This window comes from Tiliqua scincoides, chromosome 1 (assembly GCF_035046505.1).
Source record: "Tiliqua scincoides isolate rTilSci1 chromosome 1, rTilSci1.hap2, whole genome shotgun sequence".
Taxonomy (NCBI): domain Eukaryota; kingdom Metazoa; phylum Chordata; class Lepidosauria; order Squamata; family Scincidae; genus Tiliqua; species Tiliqua scincoides.
Window position 1 is genome coordinate 14513866 of NC_089821.1, and position 27030 is coordinate 14540895.

At 43.9% G+C, this 27030-nt stretch overlaps 2 protein-coding genes across 2 annotated transcripts; one reads left to right on the top strand and one right to left on the bottom strand.

Moving 5' to 3' along the window:
• Positions 1-1303: 1303 nt before the first annotated feature.
• On the bottom strand, positions 1304-11410 carry OIP5 (Opa interacting protein 5). Its single transcript, XM_066611366.1, has 5 exons — positions 11146-11410; positions 7264-7330; positions 5701-5820; positions 4004-4085; positions 1304-1875 (listed from the first exon to the last, which is right to left on the bottom strand). The coding sequence occupies exons 1-5, from the start codon at positions 11408-11410 to the stop codon at positions 1717-1719; spliced, it is 693 nt and encodes a 230-aa protein (XP_066467463.1). The 3' UTR covers positions 1304-1716.
• A 264-nt stretch (positions 11411-11674) lies between these two features.
• On the top strand, positions 11675-26526 carry NUSAP1 (nucleolar and spindle associated protein 1). Its single transcript, XM_066630740.1, has 12 exons — positions 11675-11797; positions 14750-14815; positions 15209-15376; positions 17098-17263; positions 18293-18370; positions 19977-20089; positions 20642-20707; positions 20821-21008; positions 21479-21654; positions 23579-23692; positions 25705-25795; positions 26083-26526. The coding sequence occupies exons 1-12, from the start codon at positions 11705-11707 to the stop codon at positions 26168-26170; spliced, it is 1407 nt and encodes a 468-aa protein (XP_066486837.1). The 5' UTR covers positions 11675-11704; the 3' UTR covers positions 26171-26526.
• Positions 26527-27030: the final 504 nt, after the last annotated feature.

Sequence of the window (27030 nt, forward strand, 5' to 3'; positions counted from 1 at the left end):
TTTTCCCCCACTGCTGCTCAAGGCATATGCCTAGCTGTTTCATTACCCAAAGCTCCTCAGTAAACCACCTGGGCTCGGTAACAAAGCAGAGGCCATGCAGGAGCCAGCTGATCCACAGCCCTGGCCATCTCATTCCAGGGGTTGACCAGGGCTTCAGCAGAGTTACTAGCCTTGGCAATAGGAAAATCCCCCAAATTCATTGGGGATTCATCAGCCTAAGGGTGTGGACCATAAAATTCACCCCTCCCACCAGAAAATGACAAAGATCTTATTAGACTCTACCTGCAGATCACCATCCACCTGCCCAGCATTAAACACTAGGACTAACATGTGCTCTGCCACCTAAATCAGGGCAACAAATAAACTGAGACAGATCCACGGTTGCCATGAAAAATGATCCAGGAAAGGATAGGTACAAAAGATGAGTAAATCTTTTGGAGAAATAAACAAGTTCCTATTATCTCATATAGTTCCCCTAACCTGAAGATACAAAGCCAAATCAGAAGTGCACATTCTACTAGTTGCTTTCTTTAACCCATTTCTGCCCAGCCCACAGGTGCATACATTAGAGCCCTGTTGCATATATGCTACACTGGGCAAAATGGCTTAAGTTCAGGTAAGCATTCTTCTCCATCTCATTTCCCCTGGCTCTGTATGGCTAATACTGTATTCAGCTAAGTGAGCAATATCTGGTCCTTCACCCAGATCCCTTCCTGAGCTTTTTTTCCAATCCTTGTTTTCTTTGTACAGCAGTATCTCTCTTATTTCTCAAGCTGTGACTGCTGTGTTGGCAAACACACAAGCATTCTCATTGTTTTTGCCCCCTTTCCCTCAATAAGCCATTTCAGTGAAAGTATTTTGAGTGATTATAGCATCAATGATTTTTCCCCCCACCATCGCCTTAGTTTAGGACTCAGCTTATCCCTATAGACAACGTACAGCTGAATTCTAACCAGATTAACTTGTGAGTCGCCTTGATTTCAATAAGACCAACTTCCTTAAGACTGACCCCAGATCTTGCACTGGGGCTTATGGGAGGTAAGGATGCACCTATACAGGCACAAGGGAGCTTTCAAGCATTGAGTATAAAGGTACATGGAAGTTCCACAATTGTGATGACAGGCTAGACATGTTGACAAGCAAAGATCAATTACATGGATCAAAGTTTCCTTCAAATACTTATTTATAACCTCCAGCACTTGCTTACACAATACTTGTACAATAAGGGCAGTGTAGAACAGTGAACTCCCATACTTACACATCTTGGAAGCATTTAAAGATATTTTTAACTGAAATAGCACCTTGAGTCTGCAGCTATTTTTAAAAGGCTATTAACGTGCTGTTTCTGTTTTAACATCATGTCTGAAGATGACATCAGATCCCAAAAAATATATCTACGTGTTATACATTTTCTTGAGAGAATCCCATCCAATTATGTTTACAAATCATATACAAATATGGGACATTATTATAACCATGACTAACTGTTATGCCACACTTTCACAGAAACATTGGTACACATCTGTAAAATATCATAGCAGTTGATATTCAAACAGTGACTGCACTTCCTTGAGGCCTCTGAAAGAGTTTGTGTAGTCCATTTGCCATGTCAAGAGTTCAGCGGCTATTTTGAAGTACAACCAAACCAGCCTTTGACTGAAGACCGTTTCAAGTTTTTTCTATAATCAAGATATGCAACTGCAGAAGTTCTGCCAGTCAATTCTTCAGCTTCATCTTCACACACCTGGACACTTGGCCATGGGGGCTTGCTTTGTATCCCTGCTTCTCAGTCATAGTTCTCTGCTGGTTTAGTTCTTCTAGTTTCTTAAGCAGCAATTCTATGCGCATGTGCACTTTTACTAGGTTCTCTTTCAACTTCCAAAAAAAGAAAGAAAAAGTTTTAAACCACAGAGTTTAGGTAAAAATCCACTGCCTTAACTGTTAATCTGACCTTTTAGGAATTGAGGGAGAAATGGCCAAATATTCCACAATACCCCTGTAACCGCCAACATTTGAGAGGTCTCTATTAAAGCTATGCGCACAACTTGCAAGTTCATATTGGACAATCACATATCATGTGTTAGAACTTAGGTAATTACAGGTGGAGCCTACTTATCTGCTCCAGTCACATTCAGAGCTTGGTGCTTAAAATGCAATGTAACTTGGTTTCATGTGGAATTCAGTATCCACAAGGGGTCCAGGAATGGAACCATCATGGATAACAAGGGTCCACCTGTATCTCTGGGAAGGAGAGGGATGGGGAACCAAATGGGTTGATAGCCAAATTAGCCATCGCACCTAGTGGTTACCAACCGGTACCCTGCACTCTACTCACTCTTCTACTGGGAAGCAAACAGTACCCTCTTTGCTGCCACCGCCCAAGCTTAGGAAGTCCAGACAGAAAAAGGCCACTCTCCCAGCTTAACAGAGTGCCCCCAAATTCACGGGATTACTTTACAAAACTTAATAGCGGAACACAGCAATCTGGTACGTGTGGTAATCTACTTCCTGAACTTAATCCAGACAGGTAAAATCAGTAAAGTATAAAATGTTTATATTAATCCATTTCTGCCCAGCCCACAGGTGTACACACTTGATCCCTGTTGTGTATATGCAATGTAGGACAGAAATGGCTTAAAGTGCAAGAAAAACAGATGGATAAAGGCAAGGGATAAAAACAAAGCATGGATCAAATAAACAGGTTGTTGGCAAAGGCTGACTCAGAGGTTAAAGGACAAGCTGAAAATAAAGCCAAATCACTAACACAGCTGAGTACTTGCTTTTTCTGTTTACTCACCAGGTTCCAAGACTCTAGTCCCTGCATCTATAAGAATATATCTGAAGTGGGTCTGAAAGCTGATTTTGCCAGCAATTTTTGTTTCCTTTATTTCAGACACTCAAAAGACACTCAAAGTGATCAGCTGAGCTTGAGCCCGCCATTTAAAAGAACATATTTACAAATACATTCAAGTGTCTGATACCTGATCAAGGTTTCAAAGGCTGATGAGGAGCCTCATCTAACTATTCCTTTTGTATGTCAAGCACTAGTTTGTGGTAGATCAGCCAGAGTGAGAGACAACTACAAACTCTATTCTATCGAAGCCCAGAGACTCTGTTTCAGGAGTTACGAATATGGCAACGCACTGAGCATGCTTGGTAATTTACATATTTTTGTATTATTTTAATTATACTGTCATCTGAGGGCCCAATTCTATTCGACCTTTCCATCACTGGTGCTGCCATAATGCAGCCCCAAGGTAAGGGAACAAATGTTCCCTTACCTTGAGGCGGCCTCTGTGACTGCCTCCCCAGAACAGGATGCAGCGCATGCCCCATTGGCAAGGCTGCATCGGCACTGGAAAATTGGTTGGGATTGGGCCCCCAGTCGCCTGTGACAGTGCAAAATATACATTTAAACATACAGTGTGTCTAAAAAAGTTCACTCACATTTTAATGAGCTCTAATTCGTACATACTTCATTGTAGAAAACTTGCAACATTTGAACACCTCAGGGAAGCAATTTAAAAGAGGTGTGGAACTATCCCAGCAAACATGGTGGATGTCTGCAGATCTCTTAATCAATGGCTCCATATCTTCTGCAGTTTCTCAAAACATGAAAAGGGGCACCAGTGCAAAATACTCAACATCTCCCCCCGCCCCATGTTTTAGGAAGATTTCATTTGCATATCAAGAGAAGACATATCAAAGAGCTGCTCCTTCCTTTCCCAAGACCTGATTTATGACTCTGGAAGAGGTGAGAATCCCAGCCAGGAACTACAGGAAGAAAGGAATTTAAGCATACAGGGGCTCAATGGCCACAGAAAGATACAAATTCTAACACATTTCAATGCTCTATTGTCTCATAAGCCAAAAATCAAAATTCCCACAATGTGTGAGTTATAGTATAAGTGTGCATTAAAGCATACTAAATTTGACACTATAAAGTGTGTGTACATTTTCTTGAGACACCCTGTAAACAGATATACAAACAAACAAAATTTACTTTTTGTACATGTTCCTTCAGGCTCACAATAGGAAAAATCATCTTTGAAGCTTCAATTGTGGTTTTAGTTTGTAACAAATAACTGAAAAACAAGAGAAAATATTTATGACACACTTACAATTTCTTAGGCACTGTACACAGATCAAAACATTTTGAAAGTTTGTCTAATCCCAATTAGCACTTCTGCCACCTAATGTACCTAATGTCTATGTGTCCATCCCAGATAGATCAATGTTTTGTGGTCATGGATTTTTATTTTACCTTTATTTATCCATCCAACAACTTAATACTCTTCCTTCCAGCCTCCAAATAGGGTCCCTGGGTGGTTTAGTTGAAAGCTACAAAACAAGCAGCTCTTGATTTATACCACACTGATTTTTACTACTTTTTTAACCTACTTCACTTTCAGCCTAACCATATCTGGGTCAGCTGTTGTCATAAAGCAGCAACAGTCATAAAAGGCACCCCAGCTACTGAGTAGCACACTTGCGGGGACACAGGGGGAAAGGACTGAGCCCCCTTGCACATCCTTCAGCTTTCCTGCTGGAGCAGGTTAATCAGCAAGAGAGGTATGGGAATGGGGAGACTGTGTCAGTTCAACAAGGGCAGAGGTCTTTCTGAAAAGTTTCTCATAACCCTCGATTTTTGTTTTTCTCAAAGCTTTCCTTCCAGTACATAAACATATGCACAAATCAACTTTTCTTTTACTGCAGTTTATCAAGAGTTAACTGTCTGAACTAAGCAATATGCATCAGGAAGGTGTCATGAATATGTACGTTAGGCCTTGGTTAGCATGTGGAGCCTGAACCAAACTAAGTCAGTAATGGAGAAGTTGCTGCCAGGTCCTAGCTGTAAGAATGTGAGTAAACAAACACAAAGATTGTTGTCTCTCTTCTGCTAGCCAGAAAGGACAGACAACAAGAATTACAACCCATTGGAATGTAGCACCTTTGCAGACAGAACTGGGCCTTATCAAGCTGATGAAATGCAGCTGTGGATCTCCAGTTGGGAGGGGTAAGAACTAAGAGGGCTAGCAACCAGGCCCACTTCGAGAAGGTTCTGTCCTCAAAAGTTTCTGATTGGTCAGTCTAAATAAGTATGAAGTCAACTCAGTACTATTAGCATAAGTAGTATAATAATGAGGGCGCAAGGGGGTGTCCAGGTCCTTCTTGGACAGAGGTTTTGGGTGCAACATCCTGCATGCTGTGAACTCCATTGTCCACCATGGGCATCTGGTCTCACAGGTAGCCTGGAGCTAAAAGATCTACAAGAAGCTGACCCAGGTGAGAGATAGGGATTAATAGAGATAGCCAGCTAGCTTTATTATTTTATTGCTGATATGTTTCCTAGATGTTTATGCCTCTAGCATTTGCTGCCTTTTGTAACCTTATGTATTTAATAAACCAAAAATCTCTTTTACTGTTGTTTCATTGTCTGTTGGGTACAAAGGTTCAGAATCCTGCCTAGCCGTTCAGCAAGCTACCAAGTGCTCATTGAGGTCTAGTAACTTGAGAACTGAAGCTTTAATTTGAGAAAGCGCTCAGTGCCTGCAAGAGGTAGAATTAAGCCTAGTGGGTCTCAGTGTCCCTGGACTGAGACACTGGCACGTACAGGGTGGTGGCAGTACTACTGAACAGGGGGCCTTGTGGGCTTTAGGGTTCGAGAACCAAGAACTCTGAGCACCCCAAACCACTAACCATATGATGTTATCCTTGAAGAGACAGAAGAAGCCTCGCAGGTATGCCAGGGATTTTGAACAATAGAGTCTGAAACCTACTTCCACCTTACATGACCGGCAGTACAACATGTTGTAGGTGCTGGAAGAAAAAGAAGGAGTGTGAAAGGAGTTAAAAATTCTAAATTGTGTTCCATAATCTGTCTATTGACCTTGTACTTGAAGCTTCAACACTGTTAGCATTCGTTCTGGAATTCTGTGCTAGAAAATTCAGAATTCTACCGTGAAAAATTCAAATTCAGCAGTTAGAATTTTTGTTTCTCCACATTCATGAAGACACTGCACAAATTTTCTTTATGCAGTTTGCATATTGCCTCCAGTGGCATAGCTAGAGGAGGTGCAAAGTACTAAGCTTTGCAGGGAGGCTCACCGTAGAATGCAAGCAGCCCCTACGGCCCCTTTGGAGCCATTTCCAGGAGAGGGAGCAAAATGGAGGCCTTCACCTCGCTGTATTTGCCTCCGTTTTGCTATCACCACCCATAATGCATCCATTTTGCTCCCACCACCTGGAACAGCTCCAAAGGGGAGGGGGAAGGGGCCACTTCCACGGTGCATTCAGACGCCTGCAAAACTTAATGCTTTGCACTCTCTCTAGCTACAACACTGATTGCCTCCTAGTGTATTTGTGGGGAAAAATTACGCAAACTCCCTTACAAACTTTCTAATAAATCCTTATTATAATTTAATCAAATCCATGTTTCCCTACACAACAGAAAAATTTAAGACTAAAAGTTCAGCAAGGGGTTTTTAAATAGCTATACATAGTAACTGGAGGTTCAATAATCCTATGATGACTAATCAGTATGGTTTCCTTACCACAGGATATGCATCAATAAATAAAACTTTGTGAAGTTGCTGCATTAATTCAAAAATTATTTAAACAAACTTTTTTTAAACTATCCATTATTTCGGTAGGTACAGGAGAACAAGTTCTATTAAGACTGCTTATGTAGTAGGCTTTAAGCATTCAGCTTTCAGTAGACAAAATGTCTGGACAGGAAAAGGAATTCTGTTTTTGATGTTATGGAACCATGGTTTAATACTGGTTCCATGTCACATCCCCTAACCTCAAGCATGCATGCTCTGTAACCTTGGTTTCCGATCCTGGCTTGTTTGTAAACTCCATTTAGAACAAACCAGGATTAGGCAGTTTGAACATCATGGCAAATCCTGCATTGTTCTGTGGTTGGAAGCAGACTTCCTTCCCTTGCATGCAAAATGGAGAAGGATGTGTCTGTACTTGAGGCTCGGGAAGTATACAAGAAACCAGCACTAAGTATTGGTTCCATGTGATGTCTGAACCAAGACATATTCATTTGATAAGGGATTTTATTTGGAAAAAGCAGATTCACTAAAAAGAAATTCACCTAATCCAGTATTAGTACCTTCTGCAGGGCATATGCAGGCCAATAAAAAATAAAATATTTACATAGTTTCCAAACAGAGTAGTCGGTAATTTGGTTCTTCTCAACTTCAAGTAGAAGGTAAGCATCAGCAGTAATAAAAAGCTTTAAAAAATACCTACCATCCAATGAGTTCTCCCTCAACACAGACCATCAAGTTATCATCCACAACAACATCGCCTGTGACCTCTGGAAAAAAAACAAGATGACCTTCTTGTCATCACATGGTGCTGAGCATCCAACATAAAATAAAAAAACTCTTACATTTGATACTATGTACTTCACCTTCTTATGTACAGGTAAAGCCAAAGCCGAATAGCTGGTAAACCCTCGTAAGATCCTTTCAACAAATGTTTCTCTCAAAATAAAAATATTCCCAGCTTCACAGCTGCAAGTAAAAGGCATCCACTGCCAGAAATGCTGCAACATGCAACATAATAAATGCTTTCTTTCCTTAAAAGCCTATGTACTTTCTTTCCACAGCCCAGTTCTTTTCCTGTTCCAAATTCCTGGATCCTCACAGTTCTAAGGGCTGGTAGCCAAGCACTGCTGATGCTACAGATTGACAAATCAGCAGTGGCTGAACAAGTGGCAGAGACAGGCCATAGGATGGATTTCAAATGTGCACAAGTATTGTCTACGGTTACCCAATCACACACTTGAATTTACAGGGAAGCAATAGAGATGCAAAAACACCATAACAATATGAACAGGAAGGAGGAGACCTTTTAGTATCAGCAATGCTTGGCTACCAGCCCTTAGAAAGGCTAGGATTCAGGAATTTGCAACAGAACTGGGTTGTGGAAAGTAAGTGCATAGTTCTTTAAGGAACACACGGAGAACAAGATTAATGGACAGTTATTGTCAAGTGCTTTGGGGTGAGAACAGCCTGTGGTTCTCACCTCTATCCCTTGGAAATGCCCACCATAGTTGTGGATGAAATGTTAGGAAATGAAAATCTTCAAAAACCATGGCCCATAAGCCTGAACACCTATTACTAAAACACTAATGGTATTGACCAAGAAAGCTTTAGATCAGTGTTTCTCAAACTGTGGGTCGCAAGCCAATTTCAACTGGGTCCCCATTCATTTCAATGTGTATTTTATTTTTATTCTATTAGACTTGATGCTATCATGGTACATAACTGCATTTGGGAAAATGTTACTGATCTGTTCTTTTAACAGGCTACTGTGCATATGCTTTTAACAACAGTCAATGGGGCTTACTGCTATGTGGATCAGATTGCAGCCTTTGGGATGTTTGGGGAATTTTTTTTAAAACAGATCAGCACTTGCTTGGGAGGGTTTGTCTTTATTTTAAAAATTTTTTTAAACTTATTGTAAACTTTTAATTGATTGATTTTTGTCGTACGGGGGTGTTAAAATGTTCCTGCTTGATGATATCACTTTTGGCCGTTACATCACTTCCAGGTTAATGACATCACTTCAGGTGGGTCCCAGACAGATTGTCATTCTAAAAAGTGGGTCCCAGTGGTAAAAGTTTAAGAACCACTGCCTTAGATTAGATTGAGAACGACTGCCTTAGAGAACAGTGACCTATTCCTTTATCCTGCCAAAATCAAACCAGGTTTGATCTACAATTACGTACTTTTTCTCCATTACAAGAGTGGCTCAAGGAGGAAGCTCCATGCTGAGGTTGTTTATTAATGTATATGGAAACCAGTCTTACATGGCTAAACACACAGACCTGGTTAAGATCTGCCAGATTTTGGATGGGCATCTTCTTTATTTCGGATGGGCATCTTCTTTTAAATCAACTTTTATTGGGACAGGTTCTGCCCTGCGAGGTTTCTGAATTTTATACCAAGTTAAAATCAGTGGGTTTAGATTCTGCAGGGTTAGGCAAGCTAGGGTATGCCACGGCACTTAGTGTTATTAGAGACAGATCTTCAGACATCAAACACCAGGAATTTTTTAGCAAGGCAAACACAACGTGCTCCACACTGTTCTTTCATCCACCTATTAGCTTCCCAGCAATGGCATCTTATTTATACCAACTATATGAATAACAGACAAGGATGGCCTTTTTGTCAGCAAGGTACAATGCCATCCCTTCAGCCCTGCTGATAGGCCAGTATAATGGTATACTGAGACTAGAAAGACACAGTCCCTGCAGAATGAAGCATATGGAAACGCTTGAACGTGTGGTTCTGCCCTCAACATCAGGGATCTCCAAACTTTTTGGCCAGAGGGCCACATCAAATATCTGGGACAGTGTTGAGGGCCGGAAAAAAAGTTAAAATATAAAATGTATATAAATAAATCAGAGATGGAACTTAGATGAGAGAATAAATGAATGGAATGGGCTCATTCATTCAACCTCTCTGGCCCTTCAGACCATACGCAACCCTCCAGACGCAACCAGAGCACAGTTCCAGTCATGTTCAGCCAAATGGGCCAGAGGCTTTCAGGGGACAAGAAGCTGGCTGTGGACCGGATACAGCCTCGCCGCAGGCTGCATCTGGCCCTCGGGCCGGGGTTTGGAGATCCCTGCTCTACATCAAGGCCCACGCTGAACGCTTCCATGATGATCAACTTCAGGAGATGGGCTGATGCAGCCTCTCTCCGCGTCCTCCTATTGATAGAGGACGAGAAACTTGAAAATGTAGCCTTGTTTATCCTTACAGTGTTCAGCTCAGTTCAGTGTTCAGCGCTCAGTTCAGTGTTCAGTTGAGCAAAGCTCAACTTTTGTCCTCCACTGTACCACCAGGTGGTTCACCTTTTCAAAGTACCACTGGAAGTAACTGGCAATGATGTCATTAGGCCAGTGGTTATCACACATTTAGAATGAGAATCTGTCAGGACCCACCAGAAGTGATGTCATGACCAGAAGTGACATCATCAAGCAGGAAAATTTTAACAATCCTAGGCTGAAATCCTATCCACACTTACTCAGGAGTAAGTCCCATTGACAATCATTGTTAAAAGAATATACATAGTAGCTTGTTAAAAGTACAGACCTGTAACATTTCCCCAAATGCAGTCACATGCCATGGTAGCATCAAGTCTAATATAATAAAAATAAAACATTAAAATGAATAGGGACACACCTGAAATTGAGTTTGAGAAACACTGCATTAGAAGTTACTTCTGGATTGGGAGGCCAGATGCAACATGACAACCACCAGTAAGAGGCTCAGGGTGGACAGGAGGGCTATTTCGAGCTTGGAATAGTATGCTTCTACCGCTGTTTGCTGTGTCATGTTCCTGATCTTGCTGCTGGACAGCAGGTGTCCCATGAGTACCATCAGACACCACCTCAACTAGCACTGGTAGTACCCATACCACTGGCTGAGAAATACTGCTGCAGAAACACGGGTTCAAAATATAATTATGCTGAATGTGTTGTAGATGAGTAGCCTGGGAATGTTTGTATGTCTGATCCAACTGTTCGCTATTGTGTAACTGCTAAGGTTGGTGGAATGTTTTTGTCTGCACCTTTGGCCAGGGCTGTTGATGCTGTTTAATGCCAAAAATGGTTCCACACTTATTAATGTGCAAGAAGCTTTGCAGGTCACTTTTCTGTTCTCAGAGATGCCTTCAGGGTCATTGACAGCTGCAGACAAACATGCCTTGCCTGTCTGGACTCTGTCCAATTAGGACTGCTATCCTATCCACACTTTCCTGGGAGTAAGTTCTATTGACTCTCATGTGACTGTAGACATGCAGAAGACTGGGCTCTGAGGCTCCAATCCTATCCACCCTTTTCGAGAGTGAGCCCCACTGACCATAATTGCACTAAGCAACACATAGACATGCAGAGGACTGGGCTACAACCCTATGCACACTTTCTTGGGAGTAAACACCACTGACTCTAATGGGGCTTACTTCCGAGTAGACGTGCAGAGGACTGTGCCCCAAAGCTGCCGCCCTCTGCTCCTTCCCGAGAGCAAGCCCACTGGCTGCAGCGGGGCTTCCTTCCGAGGGGACGCGAGAGGAGAGGCCCGCGCTCCAGGCAGCCCACCGACCCGCGGGGCCACTCACTGAGGCAGGCGAGCAGGCGGCGCTCCTCCTCCTGGGCGCAGAGCTGCAGCGAGTCGCCCAGCACCGCCCGGCAGCGCCGGCACTGGAAGAGCGCGCAGTGCTCCAGGCGCAGCGCCGGCCGGCCCGACACCAGGACGCCCCGCGGCGCATGCTGCTGCTGGCGACAGCTGCGCCTGCCAGCCTCGCTGCCCGCCCGCTCCACCGTGATGCCGCCGCCCAGGCGGGGCTCCTGGAAGTGAAGCCGCAGCTGCCTCCGCACCGCCATTCCAGCCGCCCAACTTTCGAACCCGCCCCGCCTCCCTCTGCGGCGCTGCCCATCCATTGGACGGCCTCCCCGTCGATCATCTCACCTCGTCCAATCACGCAGCGAAGGGACGGTGCTCTTCTGTCGAGGGACCCAATGAGAGGCACTTTGGCATTTTGAAAACAAACAAGCGCTGCGCTTCCACCGAGAGCTCTTATTGGGCGGGTCGCGAGCCCCGCCCCGCGGGAGAGGCAGTGAGAAGCCGTTTGGAGCGGGTGGATTTGAACGGCGGCGGTTACGCGGCGAGGCAGAGTCATGGAGGAGCCCCCTGCGCAGCCCCTGGAGGTCCTCAGGTACAGCCAACTGCAGCACCTGGCCAAGGCGGTGGGCCTCAAGGCCAACCTGAAGGTATGGCGGGGGTGCGCCGCCTCGGGCTGGGCTGGGCTGCACAGGGGCTGTTACTGGTGGCGTAGCTGGAGGGGGGCAGAGCTCTAAGTCCTGCAGGGAGCCTGGGGGGAACATAAGAACAGCCCCACTGGATCAGGCCATAGGCCCATCTAGTCCAGCTTCCTGTATCTCACAGCGGCCCACCAAATGCCCCAGGGAGCACACCAGATAACAAGAGACCTCATCCTGGTGCCCTCCCTTGCATCTGGCATTCTGACATAACCCATTTCTAAAATCAGGAGGTTGCACATACACATCATGGCTTGTACCCCATAATGGATTTTTCCTCCAGAAACTTGTCCAATCCCCTTTTAAAGGTGTCTAGGCTAGACGCCATCACCACATCCTGTGGCAAGGAGTTCCACAGACCAACCACATGCTCTGTAAAGAAATATTTTCTTTTGTCTGTCCTAACCCGCCCAACACTCAATTATAGTGGATGTCCCCTGGTTCTGGTATTATGTGAGAGTGTAAAGAGCATCTCCCTATCCACTCTGTCCATCCCCTGCATAATTTTGTATGTCTCAGTCATGTCCCCCCTCAGGCGTCTCTTTTCTAGGCTGAAGAGGCCCAAACGCCGTAGCCTTTCCTCATAAGGAAGGTGCCCCAGCCCCGTAATCATCTTAGTCGCTCTCTTTTGCACCTTTTCCATTTCCACTATGTCTTTTTTGAGATGCGGCGACCAGAACTGGACACAATACTCCAGGTGTGGCCTTACCATCGATTTGTACAACGGCATTATAATACTAGCCGTTTTGTTCTCAATACCCTTCTTAATGAGCCCAAGCATAGAATTGGCCTTCTTCACTGCCGCCGCACATTGGGTCGACACTTTCATCGACCTGTCCACCACCACCCCAAGATCTCTCTCCTGATCTGTCACAGACAGCTCAGAACCCATCAGCCTATATCTAAAGTTTTGATTTTTTGCCCCAATGTGCATGACTTTACACTTACTGACATTGAAGCGCATCTGCCATTTTGCTGCCCATTCTGCCAGTCTGGAGAGATCCTTCTGGAGCTCCTCACAATCACTTCGGGTCTTCACCACTCGGAAAAGTTTGGTGTCGTCTGCAAACTTAGCCACTTCACTGCTCAACCCTGTCTCCAGGTCATTTATGAAGAGGTTGAAAAGCACGGTCCCAGGACAGATCCTTGGGGCACACCACTTTTCACCTCTCTACATTGTGAAAATTGCCCATTGACACCCACTCTCTGCTTCCTGGCCTCCAACCAGTTCTCAATCCAGGAGAGGACCTGTCCTCTAATTCCCTGACTGTGGAGTTTTTTCAGTAGCCTTTGGTGAGGGACCGTGTCAAACGCCTTCTGAAAGTCCAGATATATAATGTCCACGGGTTCTCCCGCATCCACATGCCTGTTGACCTTCTCAAAGAATTCTATAAGATTTGTGAGGCAAGACTTACCCTTACAGAAGCCATGCTGACTCTCCCTCAGCAAGGCCTGTTCGTCTTCGGGGAGCGAGACCAGTGGCATAGCTGGAGGGGGCAGAGCTCTAAGTCCTGCAGGGAGCCTGGGGGGAGCGAGACCAGTGGCATAGCTGGAGGGGGGAGAGCTCTAAGTCCTGCAGGGAGCCTGGGGGGAGCGAGACCAGTGGCATAGCTGGAGGGGGCAGAGCTCTTAAGTCCTGCAGGGAGCCTGGGGGGAGCGAGACCAGTGGCATAGCTGGAGGGGGCAGAGCTCTAAGTCCTACAGGGAGCCTGGGGGGAGCGAGACCAGTGGCATAGCTGGAGGGGGCAGAGCTCTAAGTCCTACAGGGAGCCTGGGGGGAGCGAGACCAGTGGCATAACTGGAGGGGGGTAGAGCTCTAAGTCCTGCAGGGAGCCTGGGGGGAGCGAGACCAGTGGCATAGCTGGAGGGGGCAGAGCTCTAAGTCCTACAGGGAGCCTGGGGGGGAGCGAGACCAGTGGCATAACTGGAGGGGGCAGAGCTCTAAGTCCTACAGGGAGCCTGGGGGGAGCGAGACCAGTGGCATAGCTGGAGGGGGCAGAGCTCTAAGTCCTACAGGGAGCCTGGGGGGAGCGAGACCAGTGGCATAACTGGAGGGGGGTAGAGCTCTAAGTCCTGCAGGGAGCCTGGGGGGAGCGAGACCAGTGGCATAGCTGGAGGGGGCAGAGCTCTAAGTCCTACAGGGAGCCTGGGGGGGAGCGAGACCAGTGGCATAGCTGGAGGGGGCAGAGCTCTAAGTCCTACAGGGAGCCTGGGGGGAGCGAGACCAGTGGCATAACTGGAGGGGGCAGAGCTCTAAGTCCTACAGGGAGCCTGGGGGGAGCGAGACCAGTGGCATAACTGGAGGGGGGTAGAGCTCTAAGTCCTACAGGGAGCCTGGGGGGAGCGAGACCAGTGGCATAGCTGGAGGGGGCAGAGCTCTAAGTCCTACAGGGAGCCTGGGGGGAGCGAGACCAGTGGCATAGCTGGAGGGGGCAGAGCTCTAAGTCCTACAGGGAGCCTGGGGGGAGCGAGACCAGTGGCATAGCTGGAGGGGGCAGAGCTCTAAGTCCTGCAGGGAGCCTGGGGGGAGCGAGACCAGTGGCATAGCTGGAGGGGGCAGAGCTCTAAGTCCTACAGGGAGCCTGGGGGGAGCGAGACCAGTGGCATAACTGGAGGGGGGTAGAGCTCTAAGTCCTGCAGGGAGCCTGGGGGGAGCAAGACCAGTGGCATAGCTCTTGGGGATCAGAGCTCTAAGTCCTACAGGGGGCTTCAGGAGCAAGCAAGACCAGTGGTGTAGGTGTAGGGGGGTAAAGTACTATGTTCTGCAAGGAACTGGTGGCATAGCTACGGGGGAGATCAAAGCACTAAGTTTGGCAGGGGGCCTCACTTTTTATTTGTTTGCTAAAACGAATAAAAACCCTTGTAATCTTAAATCACAGTCTTTTTATAAACACTATTTTGCAGGCAGACAAGCTGTTAAATGCACTGAAGCAGCACTTCAAAGAGGCAAAACAAGAAGATGAAAATACAGTAAGTGCAGAAACGTTTTTGCAATCTCTGATGCCTGTCTGTGATGAATCCTAAGAACACCTACAGCAAATGGAAGAAGTTCCATTAAGTAAGAGGGTGATCTTTGCCAGTCCCCCTTCCCTCTGCTGCTTTGTGAAAACCTGCTGCTTAGATCCTGAGAGGGAAGAGGTAAACTTCAGGGGTTGCAACCGAAGTACCATGTGAGGAGGAGAGTTCTCCATAAGGAAACTCTTCCTGTTCTTAATGCCCCCAACCTTTACAGAGGCTTTTCAGGAGGCAGCTGTGGGGAGGAGTGGGGCAATTCTCTTGGACCTTCCAAGCGTGGTCGCTAGGCTCCAACATGAATCTTGAAAAATCAGCACACTGGAATAATATCCTATTTCTTTTGTACAGATCAATAAAAGAAGCTCCTCCTCTACTACAGATACAGAGGAGCTTAATAGCAGTCAGCTACCTGTCAACTTGCCTTTGGTCACAAAAAGGCGGAGAAAACAGAAGGGAAAGGAAGAACAAAGAAATCTAGAAAATGAAGAGAAACCAAAACTTTTGCCCGAGCAAGAGGTGACGTTATGTCAGACATTCTAATTGAAGAGATTATCTACGTGTTGTTGGTTATTTATGCTATTGGTTGCATAAACAGCTTTTCCCCTCTGCTGGTCTGAAACTGCTAACACTTCTCTGTTGTAGTCCATTTGCATAACGTTGTCTATTAAAACTATCAAAAGTGGTGTACGTGAATTATAATGCTAAAACAGTAACTATCAAATCCTTAAAGTTTCAACAAGGGTTGTGTGAATGTAATTTTAAAAATTCAATTGAGCAGGATTGCATAATTGACACAGATTGCATATTGATTTACTTCGGAGTGCAAGGAAGTGGCAACAGGATGCAGGTGTCTTGTCAGATGTGCCCTGAGGCATCTGGTGGGCCACTGTGAGATACAGGAAGTTGGACTAGATGAGCCTCTGGCCTGATCCATGATCCTTTAGTTCATGTCACTAGCTCTGCTAATCATGGGAAAGTAACAAGTAAAACAGGGCTTTTCAAAGTGTGGTTCACAGGCTGATTGCCAGTCTGCAAGTCATTGGCTACTGCTCTGCAGCATGTCTCCTGGAGCTTCCTTCTTCTGGCTTTGCAGTCTCCTGACGTTTGCCATGCAACTTGGACATATGCCAAACCTCACAAGAGGCTCTGAGAAGAAGGAAGCAGGAAAGATCAGATATGCCTATGTGCTGTGGACCAACACTATATATACAGTATGGAGATATGGATAGTCCGCAACAGCAGGCCCTTTGAAATAACACTGGAGTAAAAGAACTGTGCAGGCTGCTGAATCCCTTGCTCTGACCACTGAAATCCATGATCACCTTGGTCTTCTGACACTCCCTTAAGCATTGCTTCCACATTCATAGGTCTGCTTCAGTTTGTTAGCAATTTGCGTTTTAGAAAAAAATCAAAATGGCAGTTGAGGTTCTTGGGGAGTATTAATGACTGCAGTCCTGAGTAGACATGCAGAAGATTGTAAGAAATATTTGTCTTACAACATCACTCTTCAGTTCACTATTGTTTACATTCAAAGCAGCGAGAATGGGAGTTTTGAAAAAATATCCACTTTATTTTATTGATTTTCAACAACAACAAGGTCCTAGGTTTATACAACACAAAGAATAAGAGAATATTTCTTTTTCCCAAGAAGGTTCACAGTTTAAAAAGAAGCACATGAGGCATTGGGAACAGCTACTGGAGAGTGCCACTCTGGATAGACAGTCACTTTCCGCCTGCTAAATATAACAGCTAGCATTTTAAAATGCATGACTTTACCCTATATCGTTAGCACATGCTGGTACATTCTTTTAGATTTGTATTAAAGCCAAAAAGCACACTATACCTGTTGAGCTGAGCAACAATAATGCCCTGCATACTTCTCAACATAAACAGCCTTGTCTTGCAAACCTATTAAAGAAATCTTCAAGAAACGGCAGTAAGAAGAACCTTTTTTGTACAGTTTTCTGAAACAGAAAAGCAGACCCAGAACAAATTCTTCCCAACTTCATATTTTTACTACTGCAAGTCTAAAAGTGGGGATACGTATAAGATTGCATTTCAAAGTGCTTGAATATTTAAGTCTGCTTTGTGTGTTAGTTGTATTTCCCTTGTGTATTAATACTGAACATGTGTAAATGTATGAAAACAAATGCCGCAAAAGGAGCAAGGGACCTTTCATAAGGACATGAAATGCTATATCTACAGATACATATCTGACTCGGACATTTCAACTGCAGATTGTGCTGGAAGAAAGCCAGGGGTCCAAGGATGATGGAGCTGGAAAGACATTGAACCAAAATGTGTGTTTAGCAAACAGTGGAGCTGCAGGAAACGTGGCTGAGAGCTCAGCTACTCCAAGTCAACAGAATGAGACAAATTCTATTAAGCGAAGAAGAGTTGAAGGTAAGTTGAATGTTTCTTTGATGTCTTAATAACCCAGTGGTTATGCTGAGGTGGGCAACTTGTTTAGTGTGGAGATTCTCTGTTAACCATTGCCATTCATAGAGTTGTATCTTAAGGTCTTTCACTCACGGAATTCCATCTTGTGTTGTGGGGGAAACTGCTTTTGCTGATTTCCCCCTCCCTCTGCACTCCTGGAAGGCTTGTTCTGAGAGCTGGGCGACCCTTGAGGAGAAATTAGGTGAGATGCAGAGAGACAGGAAGATGAATGGCTTCCGTTCCCCCCACCTATGTTGCATCTTCCTTGAGTGTAAAGTGACCAAGGTACAACTCATATTTCCATTTTTTAGAAAGTGTTTGGGGAAATTCAAACACAAGGAAAAAAATGGGGCAGAAAGTTGCCCACTACTGCTTTGGCTGCAACACTCATGATGGGTTTAGTGTGATATACTAGGCTTATAATGTGTGTGCTGGCTTCTGTTGACCTTTTCTTTAGAGGTGCGGTAATTTGCCGCACAAGCTTATACAAGCTACTTGGAAGTAAGACCCATTGTGTTCAATGGGACCTGTTCCAGAGAAGTGTGCATAGGGCGGCAGCCGTAATTTGCGTATCATTCAAAGTGTGCATTGTTCTTTATTTCTCATATTATTTTATTTTGAACAACTTGGAGAGAATTTTAAGTAGGCCAGTGCTGTCTTTTTGAGAAGTGTAATGAAGAATTTTTTCTTTAAGACATGGAAGATAGAATCCTTTAATGACAATTTAAACTCTTTAGAACAGGAACCCCTTTTTTCCATAACTCCTGCCTTTCCACTGGCATATTCAAAGTGGTTAACAATATTGCCACTTTACAATGCAGTTAAAACAATTAGTAGAAATTTGCAGCAACAGTAGAATGGCCATATGAAAGATGTTTTTCAATAAAATTTGACTTGGCTAGCTTAACTTTGAAGACTTGAAAATTCAATAGTTAGAGATTATGAAGCATTATTGTACTTCTCAGGATTCTAAAATAGCATTATTCCCATCAGATTTCATTCCTGTGGATTCATTCTCTGGAAAGAAATGTCGATACACTGGGAAAACAGGAATGGTGTCCACCACACCAAGTAAGTTACGGGCTAGTTGTATTAACACTATCAATTTTGAGTTCAGTGAGAGCATCATAAATACAATCTCCTTTGAGACTTTTGTGTAGAACATATCCTAAACTGAAAATTGCTATGTAAAAAATAAAATAGGGAATATACAAGTATTAATTTCTTCACCATTAAAAATATACCAGAGGTACTATGCAATAAAGGGCACAATCCTAACCAGGTCTACTCAGAAGTAAGTCCTATTTTGTTCAATGGGGCTTACTGTCAGGAAAGTGTGGTTAGGATTGCAGCCAAAACCTATAAACATTTAAGATGCATGTACTGAGGTTCCAACCTTTTGTGGCTACCTTTTCTACAGACTAATTGACTGCTTACTGACAATGCATTTCTACTCTGTAGTCTGCCATAAGTTCAGTGGAACTTCCTCCCCATTGTGTAGGACTGCAGTCCAAGTATATGATCTTGTCTGTTCTTTTCAATAGGTTTACATGGCTACACTGTAATATTGTCTGTCTCTTCCTCCCAGGTCAAAATAGTTTTTCAGTAGTCTTGTTGTGGTTTGGTGAGGAGTAACTCCACAGGACTAGAACCATGGAAAGCTGGGTGGGGAAGCCCAACCCAGGCAGTTCCCTTCTCTCCTCATGTCAATGGTTTTCAAACAGAAGCCTTCTTTTTTGCATGTTTCTCGTGACTTTATCAAGTAATTGAATGTTTTTAGATGAAACCCTCATAAGAACAGCCCCACTGGATCAGGCCATAGGCCCATCTAGTCCAGCTTCCTGTATCTCACAGTGGCCCACCAAATGCCTCAGGGAGCACACAAGACAGCAAGAGACCTCATCCTGGTGCCCTCCCTTGCATCTGGCATTCTGACATAGCCCATTTCTAAAATCAGGAGGTTGCACATACACATCATGGCCTGTAACCCATAATGGATTTTTCCTTCAGAAACTTGTCCAATCCCCTTTTAAAGGCGTCCAGGCCAGACACCATCACCACATCCTGTGGCAAGGAGTTCCACAGACCGACCACATGCTGATTAAAGAAATATTTTCTTTTGTCTGTTCTAACTCTCCCAACACTCAATTTTAGTGGGTGTCCCCTGGTTCTGGTGTTATGTGAGAGTGTAAAGAGCATCTCCCTATCCACTCTGTCCATCCCCTGCATAATTTTGTATGTCTCAATCATGTCCCCCCTCAGGCGTCTCTTTTCTAGGCTGAAGAGGCCCAAACGCCATAGCCTTTCCTCATAAGGAAGGTGCCACAGCCCAGTAATCATCTTAGTTGCTCTCTTTTGCACCTTTTCCATTTCCACTATGTCTTTTTTGAGATGCGGTGACCAGAACTGGACACAATACTCCAGGTGTGGCCTTACCATCGATTTGTACAATCGATGGTACCTACCTACAGTATGGTTTTATTCTTTTACTCCAAAGGATTCAGTTGTTGTGTTGCATTTGCAAGTGATACCTTTTTAAGGGTAGTTAATATCCTTGCAGGGTAGTGTGCAGAAGTTGGAAAGTAATACATAAGTAAAAATGCAGTAATGCATAGTGAAAGTGATTACAAAGTAATACATAAATAAAAATACTAGCATTGCATTTCTTTTTCTGTAGATTTCAAGAAACTTCATGAGGCTCAGTTCAAGAAAATGCAGTCCATTGATGAGTACATTGAAAGGAAAAATAAAATGATAAAAAACTTCAACATTTCTGTTAATGAGGTTAAGGTAAGTAACCCCTCCCCCCCAGCAACTATATGTAGCATCCTTGGAATGAAACTATAGTTTTCATTCATCATGGTAACAATCGGAATGGAGTGGGGAACAGAATGACCCTGAGAAAATCCTTGTGAATTTAGCCCTTACCACCAGCAGTGTTGTCCTTTCCCTAAGACGTTTGAGAGGTTCTTTCATGCAAAATATTCTGACAGTGTAGTAGCCAAGCCAGTGACCTTGTTTCATCAGCAGAATGGAAACTGGGATTCTACTGGCAGAACAGTTCTTATTTGTCTTCTCTGCAGCCCTGCTGGTGCTACATTAACTACCAATGACAGACAGCATGTGCTTATTGCCCATTTTTTGGAACTTTTTGTTGTTAAAGGTTCCAGTTCTCTTTGGGTGAAATGAAACTATTAATTTTTTGAAAATGCCTAGGTTCTGTACTTTGAAAACCTTGTTCATCTCTTTAGTCATACTAAAAAGAACTAGAATAGCATTCTCAGGGGGAACCCTGAGATCTTTGATACAAACACTTCACAATTTTTTCTACAATTTTGGCAGATACTGGCTAAAAAAGGTAACTACCAGAAGACATCCCCAAAAGAAACTCTAAACAGTAATTCTAAGGTGAGGAGAAATCCTTGGTTAAAATCTTATGAGTAAAAGGAGGGTTTCTTAAGATACTTTACTCCAAATTGGGAAGGGCGGATACTAAAATGAGCATATATTCCCTTTTGCAGACACGGTCCAGTTTCAGAGGGTTTATATTCAGCCCCCATTCTCAAAGAAAGAATCTCTCTACTATCCGTACTCCTGTGAACGTGCAGTGTTCACCACACAATTCTCTGGGGACTGTAAATAAAAGTGTCTTAACTCGGAAGTCAGCATTCAACTCAGCCAGCCTCTCAACATCCAAAATGAATGTCAGGTAAAGAGTTCAATCAAAGGCATCAACTACTAATAAAATAAGTAGAAATATTAATTTGGTGATTTGCAATAAATTGAGTCTCACAAATTTATATAATGCTGTGGAATAGAAATGTAAAAACTTATGCTGGGACTTGGGATATTTCAGATTCCATTACATGGTTTCAATAATAATGAGAGTCAGGATGTCGTGGTTCAGGAGTTAGTCTTAAACCTGGAAGATCCCTACTCAGCCATAAAGCTTCCTGGATGACCTTGGGCCAGTCACCATCTCTCAGCTTCGCCCACCTCACAGGGTTGTTGTGAGGACGGAAGGAACCATATACAAAACCCTTTGGAGGACCCTTGAACTCCTGAGAGGAAGGGCGGTATAAAAATGTGAAAAATGTTTAAAAAGCCTATGTATTGATGCAGTGTATATTGTTTGGGTGAAATTGAGCCATTAGACTATTATATAACTGCTTTATTTAGATTCTCTGAATCCACAAGGGATAATGAGCACAAGCGTTCTCTGACCAAGACGCCATCTAGAAAATCTCCATTCCTGAAATCCTTCACCCCAGAGAGCCAGCAGAGCAGTACATCTATAACAAACATCAAGGGAAGTGCAACAAAATGTCAGCCAACAGAAAGTATGTCCAACTCTGGTAAGTAAGAAATTCTACATTGTAGACAACCACCAATGTACTGGTAATTCTTGACTGTGGGCTTTTCATTTGCTTGTTTTTGAAAAACTAATGCTGGAAGTGTGATTTGCGTGGCTTTCTTTGAAATAACATGTTCGGTTGTGTTGACTTAGCAGGCTGAATTGTTAACTGCCATTGTGTGGGACAGCTCTAGTGTAGATAGCAAAGTGGGTTTATTATTGTGCTTGTGATCATCCCTCTCCTGAATCATTCACTCAAGCCCTCTTTAATGCAGAGGCCACTGATGCAAAGCCTGCTGCTCCTCCCTCGGAAAAGGAGATGGGGGAGTACCTTAAAAGTTACTCTTAGCCTGCTGTTAACTTCCTTCTGCACTGTGAGAATTGAATGAGTGGTAGGGCTTTTTTTTGTGAATGCTGGGTGTGCCTATTGAGGCAAGGGGCATAATTAGAGACTCCAGGTGGTTAACCAGTGCCCATGTGAGCCTGCATGAGATAACATTCCCATTGTTGTATGTCAGAGCAACTAGATTGATTTGCAACTAATCCCTATTCATAAGAGGTTTCCTGTAATTCTAGCCAGAGTACTTTTATCCTACTCCCTCTGTAATTGCCATTCATTAAAGTGAATATTTAGACTTCCCCAAACCAGGCTGGTTCCATTATTTCCTATGGGAAGCTGTTTTCTTACGCGTTTTTGATATGAACACCACCTTGTAGGACCATAACGAGAGCTGCCTCTATTTACTGTACTTCATTGCCTAGGCCAGTGGTTCCTAAACTGTGAGGTGTTGCTCCCTGGGAAGCTGCAGAATTCTTGTGACCTCCCCCATGCCTCGGAAGCCTTCCCGGAGGCTTCTAAAAGGCACTTCCAATTTGCAAGCTACCTCCCCGCCCCCCCCCCCCCCATGGATATCACTATCCATGGAATTTGGTATCAGTACAGGGTCCTGAAACAGATCCTCTGTGAATACTGAGGGCCCACTTTCTCTCAAAAACATGTCTGCCTGAGAGACTCGCATACAGGTCCAGCCTTGTTATACATAAACTTGACTCAACACAAATGGCCCCTGCAAATGAGAAGGAATGTGCTGATCCCTGGAGAAGGGGAAAAAATGCACCCCTTTAAAATCACAGTTTAAAAAACTGCTTTTTACTGTTGCAGAGGGACAGTCATACAAGTGATTACAGGTATAACCTAAGTATCCACAGGTTTTTCCATCTCAAAGCTGATGAGAAGAGCCCTTTAAATTAAAGGAAAACAGTCATTTAATAATGCCAGAAAGGACAGCTGACAATCCATCAATCATTCTCTCTGCAGGCTTCATTCCTCCTTTCACCCAGAGCAAGTGAAAGACTAGATGGCAGCAATTATCACCTTCTCCATTCTTTCCCCCTCGCTGGGGCTCCTGGTGAAGGGAGGGACTGCTGCCACTAGTGAAGCCTAAGCTCCTGGGGAGAGACTGATGGCCTCTGTGTGCATTTCAAAAGGTCAGCAAGGCTGTTTTAAATCACCAGAGCAAAGAAACTTTGTTTTTTAAATTGATTTGCTATAGTGCGTTTTTTTGCTATCCACTTGAGTTTTCCTTGCAAATAATGAGTCTGGACCTGTATTTGAAACTAACTGCCTTTCAATAGCTGTCTCTTTGTCCAGTAAATGTCCATGTCTAGAAAAACACAAGCAAGCTTCAGGAGAGATAAGCATGCTTGTCCTTGTGTCTTAAACTTTTGTTGTAGGGGAGTACAGTATTGAAAGTCTATTTATTTGGTAATCATACTAAATATAATTGTTAATACTAATTGAAAAGCAACCCTGCTTCTGAAACTGGCATCTTCAAACTGGATGGTGAATCTACTTTGTGGGGTTCCCCCAAGTTTATCTGCCTGTGGCTTGCTGATAACTGTTTGCTTTCTCTCCACAACCCCAGCTTTTACCCCCTTTAAGTTTTCCGGTCAGACTACAGAACCCACAAGTACCAAGAAGCCAGTATTTGATCTCCAAGCTAGTTTGTCAAGACCGCTCAGTTATCGGCCCCACAGAGGTAAGGAAATTGGGGGGGGGCATATCTGCAGATCCCATATTCTTGGATTCACTTACCCACACACCCCCACCCTCCAAGGGTGAGGGGAGCTATGCTCCCCTTGTCTTGGAGGGTATTCTGAGGCCTGCAGAGACCATGGGTGGATGCGTGCAGCCTCTGTGGGGCTCAGAATACCTTGGGGAGGAAAGGAAAGCAGAGCTTCCTTCGTCTCCAAAGAGTGAGGAAGATATCCCCCCTTATCCCCAGATTCACATATCCATGGGGGGAAGGATCCAGAATTGAACCTCCATGGATACGGAGGCAACCTGCAGTTTGCCTCAGAGTTCATTCTAAAACAGAGGTCTGTAAACTTTTTGACCAGAGAGCCACATCTGGCATAGTGCTGAGATAATTAAAAAAAAAAATTAAATATAAAATTTAAATAAATACATTAGAGATGGAACTTGGATGAATGAATAAATGGGCTCGAATTTCCAGAATTTCTCCAAGCACCAACATACTAAATATAATAAAGCACATACTCAAATGGACGCCTCTTCCATCCTCAAATCCTTCCAAGGCCTTCAGAGGGCACAAAAAGTCACTTTCTGCTTCTTGGGAAAATCAGGAAGTGATTTTTTTTTTAGGCTTTTAGAAGGTGTGCAGTGCCAGGGTTGGAATATCCTCTGGATGCAACCAAAGCACAGCTCCTATCGTGTTTGATCAAGTGAGTCAGAGGCTCTCAGGAGACCAGAGGCTGGCTGTTGGCCGCATCTGGCCCCCAGGTCGGGATTTGGAGACCCCTGTCCTATAAGATCTATGAGAAGATGGGTAACGGCAATCAAGTCAGTGGCCGAATTCAGATGTAATGAACCCTTGGGCCTCATTCCCTCTGCCTTCTGCCTCCTTCAACTCCCCCTTTTGTGGATAAAGGGAAGAAATGTAAAGCTGTAACAGTAAAGGAGGCTATTCTTGCATGGTTGTCCATTCTACCTGCTCCTTGGGGAAGATCATGTGAGAGTGCTACCTTGCAGAACTGGGGTGTTCACTCAAGGGGATAGGGAGAAGATACTGGATTTACTTGGCCCTGTCTCAAGCAGCAAGGAAGGTCGTCAACCCTCACAAGGATACATTCCTGTTTAGTAGCTCATGGATAATACTTCAGAAAGTCTGACTTTGATTCTAGTCACTGCTTATTATGGCAAATCATTACTTCCTGTTTATTTAAATATGAGAAATTGGTTTGATAAGCTGCATGTAATAAACTCTGACTTAAATTTCTTCCCCCATTTGTAAAGTTTTGAGGAGCATGCAAACCCAAAGCTTGCCATAGTGAGGTGTTATGCCAACCAAACCATGTCTGTTCTTATACTGCATAGTATAATGGGCAACCTTCCCTCCCCCACAATTATTCAAACTCTCAAGGCACTTTCCGGAACAATTTTTGTAACCTGTACCATCTTTTAGAAGTTCGATTTAATTTGCTTAAGGGACTTGTGTCTTTAAAATTGAGTGTTGGGCGGGTTAGAACAGACAAAAGAAAGTATTTCTTTACTCAGCATGTGGTCGGTCTGTGGAACTCCTTGCCACAGGATGTGGTGCTGGCGTCTAGCCTGGACGCCTTTAAAAGGGGATTGGACAAGTTTTTGGAGGAAAAATCCATTACTGGGTACAAGCCATGATGTGTATGCACAACCTCCTGATTTTAGAAATGGGTTATGTCAGAATGGCAGATGCAAGGGAGGGCACCAGGATGAGGTCTCTTGTTATCTGGTGCGCTCCCTGGGGCATTTGGTGGGCCGCTGTGAGATACAGGAAGCTGGACTAGATGGGCCTGTGGCCTGATCCAGTGGGGCTGTTCTTATGTTCTTATGTAAAACACACTTACTAGGAGGTTCTAATGTGTGGATTGAAATGGGCTATATCAGTTGATTTTCTAAATTCACTTGAGCAGTTTGTGCCATATGATAGAACAGACTACTCAAAATACACCTTCTAAATCTTGGCATGTTTCCTTTTTCTGTAAATATTAGGAAAGCTGAAACCTTGGGGTAAATCAAAGGAGAACATTTCACATGCATGTTCCCTGAAGAAAAATTATAAGCAGCCGCTTCTTCATACCAGGTGAGTATGTAACTTTTAGAGATCTTGTGTATTCAAAGTACTGATCAGTTTGAAATGGATTGAGAACTTCCAAAAATCAGAAGAGTTTTCTGTGTACTCCAGGAACTTGCTGCACCCACATCACACATTCAGATTGTTTCCCCTTTCACCAACAGACTTTTTTGTTATAATTGATATCAATAGCTTCAGTATCTCACTTGCAATGACAAAGCTAATACAAGAACATGGAGAAGTTGTCTTATTGCCTCTGTCCATGAATAATCTGCCATGATGTTTTTCACTTACAGAGAAGAGAGGCGGGACAGGCACCAGCAGGAGAGAAAACAAAGAAAAGAGCAGGTGCTTGGAACTCGTAGAGGAGTGACTGTAGCTTAAAGCTAAATCCACAATTGCTTTGTAAATAGCATTCTACATGCTAAATTCTTATTCTTGTAAATATTTTTGCTTTTATTCTGTGCTTGGTGACATGTTTAAGTCAGCCTGTTATCTGAACAGAGCTGACCTAATGAGGATAATAGGCAATTAGTACCATTTACCAACTGAGGCTATATTCATGAAAGATTGTAAAACAGCTGCGAAAATCTTGTCTTGATCTTTAGTAAATCCCAATTTAAGATATCTTCACTGAACATGTTTGAGAATGACTGGAAATTTTCCAATAAGTTTTTATTGTAGGGACAAAATAGCAATTTCTGTTTTTATACAATTGTCAACTTTATGAACCAATTAAAATACATATTTGAAAGTCTTCTGATGGTTTGATGTAGATTATTTAATTTCAATCTGTTAAAGCAGTAATTCTCAGCCAGTCATACTTGAGCTGGTGTCCAGTGGTATGCACACGGCAGCAAAACCAGCAAAGCAATGTGACAAGCAGCAGCAGTAGGAGGCTTGGCTTTGCAGGCAGAGCCCCAGCATTTGCTGTGTGTGTGTGTCAAAAGGTCTCCCATCCACCCTGAGCTTCTTACCCATCTGTTACTAACTGGCAATGACACCGCCAGTTACTTCCAGTGGTACTTTGCATAAGTGGGCCAGGCAAAGTGGTTCAGCAGGGAACAAACATTGAGAAATGCTGAGTTAAAGCATTACAGTTGCATTGCATCATGTGTGCATTTTACTTGGACCAATTCACACATATGCACCCAAAAGTGGGAAAAAGTTTAAATTGTGTGGGTGATTCTGTGAATGTGCCCAGAATGAATATGAGATGGGAGAATGAATCAGCTGTTACCTCA